General features: G+C 40.8%; 1 protein-coding gene across 1 annotated transcript in view; it reads right to left on the reverse strand.

The window, feature by feature from the left end:
• Positions 1–7,500, reverse strand: part of LOC138046991 (uncharacterized) — an 11,803-nt gene that overhangs the window by 802 nt on the left and 3,501 nt on the right. The window contains exons 3-6 of the mRNA XM_068893645.1: positions 5,469–5,591; positions 2,515–2,607; positions 2,009–2,138; positions 1–1,171 (exon numbers count right to left, since the gene is read on the reverse strand). The exon at positions 1–1,171 is cut by the window's left edge and continues 802 nt beyond it. Of these exons, the coding sequence (XP_068749746.1) occupies positions 1,129–1,171; positions 2,009–2,138; positions 2,515–2,607; positions 5,469–5,591 (389 nt within the window). The 3' untranslated portion in view covers positions 1–1,128. The remainder of the gene's footprint in view (positions 1,172–2,008; positions 2,139–2,514; positions 2,608–5,468; positions 5,592–7,500) is intronic.

The raw sequence follows: 7,500 nt of genomic DNA on the forward strand, positions 1-7,500 counted from the left end.
CCTTGGAACAAAGCTGGAGATTTTAAGAAACCAATTTTATGCCCAAATATGGACAAAAATGAGATCGAAGCTTCATGTGCAAGGAAATGCACGAGCTACGTTACATCCAAATAAGGAAATTTTTAATGCTTCAAGGTCATTAGCTTCTTATTGTTATCAATCGTTACAAGTAAATCTAGTAGTGAAACATAGCTGAGCAAACAAACCAAGCGTTGCACTTCAGGAAAATGTAACAGAGCCAGCATTATTGACCCCAGCTTGGCGCCTGTAGATTCCTAGTGAACAGTTTTATCCGTAATATTACATCAAACTCAGCCTTATTCAACTAAAATTTTCCAAACTTTTTTATGCTCCTAAGCATCAGTGTAAACTACCTTATTACATGAAATTTTCGCGACATGTTAATTTCACAAATTTCACGATTTAAAAAAAAATTGTGAAATTTAAGTGACGCGAAAATTAAATGTCACGAAAATAACATGACGTGAAAATTAATTGACTCACATTATGTCAATAACTAAAACAGCGACTTTATTACACATGTTTATAACAATCGTTTTGAGCTATTCTGTGGTAATGTTCTGGTCCTCTCCATCGCTACTGCTTTCCGTCTCTACTCCAGGCAGCACTTCTTTTGTACAATCCTCAAACTGTCCATTTACTGGCTCCCTGAGTGTGTCTCACTCAAAAACGCGAAATTAAAGTGAGTCAAAATGCAAAATTTTCGCAAAATCGCTAACTTAAGGTGTCGCGAAATATGCAAACCTCAAAATCGCGAAATTAACGTGTCGCGAAAATTTCATGTAATAAGGTACATGACGATCCAACAGTGGATAACTTTATGCTGTGGTTATACAATGCAGTACAATGGACTTATTATTGTGTTTTGATGCAGAGATGGTCTCATATCATTCTTAAATGTCCTTAGCAGGCTTAAACTTCTTGTCAATAGAACAAAACTAGAAGCAGGTTCTTGAGAATAGTATGATTCCTTTTCTGTGATATTATTTTCTCCTCACTGTTCATGTGAGTTAATGCTGCAAAATGCCCTCTTGAAACAGCATTCATAACCGTATTTTAAGGTTTTTGACTCCAGGCACATCCTCTTGTTAAATAATTCTTGAAATGTTAGATAGCGTTCCTGGTTTGGTTGGCTATAATCTGTCTGAAGCTGAAGATAAAGAAACACAAAAGAGCTTTAGCAATCTCCAAAATGAAAAGCATGATTACAGGCTACTCACAGTACTCTTCCACTCCATCATTTAAGAGTGGAGCTCTGCGCGTTAAAGGTGCATGTGAGCACCATTGGTAAGAAAATATGGTAACCCATCTGTGCGAGAAAATTTGGTTTTGGTCACTTGTACGTCCACCTCTCCATGCATGCTATAATTTGTGAAACTCTGTGATGGAACCCACATTTTTTGGCAGGAACATCTTTGATATTTGAAATCCATGTTATGGATATTTGACACCTGTCAAAATAAGGTATCCACTGATCATATTATGGGCTCAAGTTTAAAGCGCATCACGGTCAGCTGTTCTTTTTAAAGTTCACCACTGACCAGGTATTGGTTTTCAGTTGGATCGGTGGCTTAAGCCAGGTTAACTTACTGTAAGTCAGAATAAATAACCTGGGAGCTCCGCTTTTAGGCTTGGCTAAATCTATATATTATAACCTCACCCTTCTACAGCAACCCTTCTTTTGGCTCGTTACATTAATTCCACCGACCCTACCCCTTCACCCAGTGTCTGTTTAATTTGTTTTGTTTCATCCTCATACTCCTCACAGTGTCACCAGCAGAAAGAGTCGTCATTCAACAGCAATTGAATTAAGGCCTCATGTTCTGTAGCCACAAACGCTCAACTTGAGTTAACTTTCCCATGTAACCATCACTACCCCGGTATTTCATCCCAGGTCTTTCAACACTGAGACTGTGCACTTTGTCATCTTTGCAGGAAAACAAACAGTCAACAGAAGTGCTTTAAAAGGAAAAGTACTGGTACTTACTTTTTACACCATCCACAAGACTGGAAGCAGTTGTACCGAACAAACTTGCCTTCCTTCCCTGCCTTTGAGCAGTAATTGAAACCAGGCAATGTAAACAACCTGCACAGGCGTGTATAGGAGTCCATGCACACTGTGATTGAGAAAGATGTTTGTGTGTTTTATAAACCCACAATGAAGCAGTATTGCGTGATGCATTCACACATCTGTCACACAACTTTAAGGTAGTATTGTGTGACACTTCAATGCGAACTTCCAAAAATACAATAATGCTATTTTGGGAGTAGTTTCAGAATACTTGGCCACTATTGTGTTCTTGTAGCAACATCGTTTGCAGAAGAGGTATATAACAATACACGTCATTGATATTCAAATTAGTGGTTGGGTCTTCAGCAGTTTGCTCTATTTTGTTGTAGTTTTTACCGGTCAGTCCAACTTTATTGCAAATAGTAAAAACTTCCAATATTATTAAAACATTTTGCTACTATAAATAAACAGAAGAGTCATACTTGGACATCCATGTCCATTTGCCCCATGAGCAGGGGAATTGGTCCAACAACAGCCATGTTCACTCAGAGTACATGCTGGTGGGCTGAAGGGCTCTAGAGGAAATAAACACATGCTTTGAAATTGGTATACACTGTAGCAATCATCCGTATACTTTCCTTACCGGTACATAATCTACAGCATTCTTCATTCACTACTTACACAAATCCCATAATACACTACCCCCCAAAAATCTGCATAGGCATTGTTTTCGACTTCTCTTGGGACATTTTCATGTCCCAGGAGAAATTGCAAACAACGGTTATGCAAATATATATATATATTTTTTTTTTTTTTTTGGGGGGGGGGGGGTGGTAATAGAGGTGTATTATGGGATTGTGCAAGTAGTCAATTTAATAAAGCGATTTAGGTATTATATCTCTGAGATAGTATGCATGCTGTGATTGGCTGTTTTTGTGGGGCGTATTCTACAATACGGCCTACTAAATTTGAAATTTTGATAAAACTTCTCCAACGAGTTTTTCATGTCGTTTATGTTACACAAACTTGTAAAACTGTTTAAATATTGCAAGCAATTATTAAAAATCCAAGGAGATTTATTCGTTTTTGGATTTTGACGCATAATCGCTGTTGCAGTTGAACCTTCTGCTTGACTGATCACCTCAGAGATATAATAAATATCTAGTAACCTCGTTTTCTCGGTCCGCACTGTACTTTACGGATCCTCGTTTTTTTTGTCTCCCGTTGATTTATGGTGCGCGCGAAAATCAACGGGAAAAAATCTCGGTCCGGACAGTAGCCTGCGAACGCAGACGTATTTCCGGCGTTCGTTTCCCCGAAACGACCGCCGGAAATACGTCTGCGTTCGTATGGTATCCGGACAGTACGGACCTCGAAGTCGGTTAGTAAGAGGTATTTAGCATTGCATTAATGTGAAAGGGAAAAAACAGCAGACTCCTGATTGTCATAAAAACATGGAATGTTTTAAATCTAACTGGTCCCGCTCTGTTAGATCAGACGTGTTTCGTCAGTTTTCATCCAGTAATCTTAACCATAAAATCCCGTCACTTGCCCTTAACCAAAACAAACCTAACTTCAACCAGTCCCCAACTACTAAACCTCAGTGGAACCGAACTTGTTAGCGAAGCGATTTGGTAACGATACCAGTGGTTTTAATATAGTAATGAACTTTGTCTAGTGTTCTAGCGAGTACAGGTCGTTCCGCCGACGACCTGGGAAGGGAAAAAACAGCAGACTCCTGATTGTCATAAAAACATGGAATGTTTTAAATCTAACTGGTCCCGCTCTGTTAGATCAGACGTGTTTCGTCAGTTTTCATCCAGTAATCTTAACCATAAAATCCCGTCACTTGCCCTTAACCAAAACAAACCTAACTTCAACAGTCCCCAACTACTAAACCTCAGCGGAACCGAACTTGTTAGCGAAGCGATTTGGTAATGATACCAGTGGTTTTAATATAGTAATGAACTTTGTCTAGTGTTCTAGCGAGTACAGGTCGTTCCGCCGACCCTTCTATGATAGCTAACCAACCCTAACACTAATATTTCATCACTAAAATCAGTGCTAAAACTAATTATTAAAATGAGTGCGTAAACACATTAATAGGGATTTTAAGAAACCACGACGGCTACGGCGACGAAAACGTCACTTCAAAATAGAAGTTTGAGCTGTTCTAAGTATTTCATGGTTATTCCATTTTGTTTAATATTATTCAATATGAGCGAAGTGTCCTAAAACTGGATTGGTACGGACGGATTTGAAGTAAAGAGTGAGACTGAAAGATTCACGGTAGTTTGTCCACGTTGTCGTCAAAACCTTAAAGTAATACGTGGGACGGAGCCGGTTGAAATCAACTAAAAATTAACACATCAAATCTAACGTTGGTTTTTGAAGTTACCGTGTTTTGGTGTTTGAGGTTACCTTTGTCAAATCAAGCGGTTGACTATAGGGCCTGTTTCTCGAAAGTCCCGAAAACTTTTCGGGCCCGAAAAGCCATTTGTGAAACTGCCAACCGCTTGTTTTGGAAAGGCGACCTTTTAACATGTTTTCAAGCTAACTAAAAGAAATATGTCTGTGAATTTTGACGACTTAAATCCTCTCCGTTCTTGAGCTACAAAGGGAATTGTGACACCCGAAAATGCCCCGAAAAGTTTCGGGACTTTCGAGAAACGGGCCCCAGGGCCGCGTTGCTCGGTATTAGACCAAGTTCCGAGAAACCCGAAGGAGTTGAAGGAACTCTGTATTTTGGTACAAAACGGAGGAGTTGTTCAAGCCACAGCTAGTGCAACATTTATCCTCTTAAACTAAGAAAAAATATCTAGGACGGTGCTGCCCTTGATTCGATATTGCAAGTGGATAGATAGTCTTCTTGGTTAAGGACAGCAAACTGTAGACTCAATGGTGCAAATAAACATCGTCATCTTAACATCGATCCATCGCCAATCAGCAGTCAGAGTTTCTTACGTGTCACCTACGTCTTCCAGCTCCTGGAACATGAATTCTGGCTGTTTTTTCTAAGGTGTCCTCATACACCACAAGCCTATTTTTATAGCATCAAGGCCTGATGGGGACGTTTTTGCTGGAGAGAACGAGACAAACCATAACGTCGTTTCTTCTGTGCGAACAGCGCATGGGTTCGGCCTACAGAGTTTATGAACAAGGTTTAAAAGACGAGCTCCACGGTTTATAGTCCGTATCCGAGAAGACTTGAAAATCGGACCATTTGCTTATGTTCTTTTAAAGACGGCCGGGTTTCGAACCCGTGCTCTCAGCATGGTAGCCCAAGGCTCAACCAACTGAGCCACCGGTTTTGAGAGGAGCAATATTTCAGGCACGGAATATACTTTCGGGAATGAGCTGATTGTGTTAAATGTCTTTTGTATAAGCAAAAATCGAGGTTTCATCCTATATTATCTTAATGAACCAATTTTCTTACTGCAGTATTTACACTCCTTTGGGCAGTAGCGCTGCATCACACCCTTGGCTTGTTGACAGAAGCCAGAGTCAGCCCATGATTTACACAGTCCACTCTTTGCTTCACGCTCCGCGTCTTTGCACACTGCAGAACACAAAAGTAAGGTTTTTTTCAAAGCAATTGCCAGGTCCTTGTAAGGGTCTCAAGCAATGACAACAAAATAAAATTAGAGACATTTAGCATCGCGTATTTTTCGGAAAACGGCAAACCTCTAAGCGTCACTTGACATGGCCTTGCGGTCGAGTTAAAGTTCTAACGGATGGATACCCTTCTTGCGGTAAATGATTTACCGCAGCGTTTTACATCTTGAAATTAACGCAATTTCACGCAATTTTTCGGCATTTTCCGCGAACCGCGAACGTCATGAAGTCACGTGACCAGTGCGTTGGCGTCAGTGTTCACGTTTGTACGGCTAGACCACGTTCTAGAGGTAAGTGATTTACCGCAAGGTTTTTTTGCACCCTTAAACATCACAATCCCACGTTTGAAAGGAAATACTACTTTTAAAAACTATTTCGCTTATTAACTATCGAATTCTTTTTCATAGAAACGTAATTTTGAAGACGATTTCTCAGCTAAAACAGAAGTGAACGAACGACTGAAAACAAACATGGCAGCCGGCTATTTAACCCGGACGAATCTTAAGTCCCAAATATGGGCAGACGGCTAACGTGCAGGGGCACCCAACGACCAATTTGTTGTAAATTGTATTATTATACCCCAGTTAATGAAAATAAATGTTATTAAGGCATTTTCAGGTGTTTTTCAGTGTTGCTGGGAAAACATTATCTGTTCCTTCTTCCCAGCAAGACACATAAGAAATTTCCCAGCCACTAGATAAAATTGGTTGGTTTCCCAGCCAGCTGATCAAATTTATTTCCCAGCCAGGAATTCCGCGCGCTTTCAAATCCCTCGATCCAAAACGACCGAACAAAAGCGACAAAACCGAGACAAAACAGGGTTTTTCCGCAAGCGCAATCACTCTGACCAGCCGTCGTATGTTTGTAACTACTCTCTGGGAGAGGGAAGGGGTTCTTTTTTTTTTTTTAGTCGTCCTCAGTCTTCAGAGTTTCTACAGCCAGCTGGGGTTGAAATGCTAGAAAAAGTCAGTAATTCCCAAGCAAAACCTCTATCAATAACAAAATTCCCCAGCCAGCTAATCGAAACACCTGTATTTTTGCCAGCCAGCAAGATTCCTCTGGGGAACAGATTCGTTGGGTGCCCCTGAACGTGAAACCGCTCTGAACCGCAAACCGCGGCTTGCCGTTTTTTCCCGCCAAATGCCGAACCTTATGCTTAAGTCTATTTTTTATGTCCCTGCGGCACACGGCAAACCGCTACCGGCTAACCGGCTCAACCGCGGTTTGAAGTTTGTAGTCGACTTTGAAAACGCAATGCTAAATGTCCCCAATACCATTACGTTTACGTAAAATGGCAAAAGACAGGCTGCTAGTTGTCATAAAAGCAAGAACATTGTTTTAATCTAAAGTTAGCCTGCAGTGCAGGCGTTATTTTGGCGCGGAACGCTAGATAAATAAGGTTTTCGATGCCGCCATCTTGGATTGTGATTAGATGCTTGACCGGGAGAGGGTTGGTGCAGTGGCGGGTTTACCCCTTCCTCATTTTTCCACTTAACGCCTACTCCCTCAGCAAATATTTCCTCGCCCCAATCTTCCACAGTTACCAAATCTAAGAAAGATGGTGGCCTAATACGAAAATGTGCACTCGAGCGCCCAAAATACGCCTGTACAGCAGGCTAATCTAAAGTTTCTTTCTCTTTTGAAAAGTTGCTTGGTCTCTGTAGTTTCTTTGATTTTGGGCAATTTAACACAATTTGCTGTTTGTCGTAAACGCCCTGCAAATTGAAATCTCTTTATTAAAAGGGTTTGAATACTCGCTGCATATTTGAGGTAGCGCGTATTTGTATGTTGAGATGAAATCCTCGCTGCTGCGTCGACGTCTTTGGACTTTTAGAGAACTGAAGCGACGGCGT

Source organism: Montipora capricornis, chromosome 4 (assembly GCF_036669925.1).
Source record: "Montipora capricornis isolate CH-2021 chromosome 4, ASM3666992v2, whole genome shotgun sequence".
Taxonomy (NCBI): domain Eukaryota; kingdom Metazoa; phylum Cnidaria; class Anthozoa; order Scleractinia; family Acroporidae; genus Montipora; species Montipora capricornis.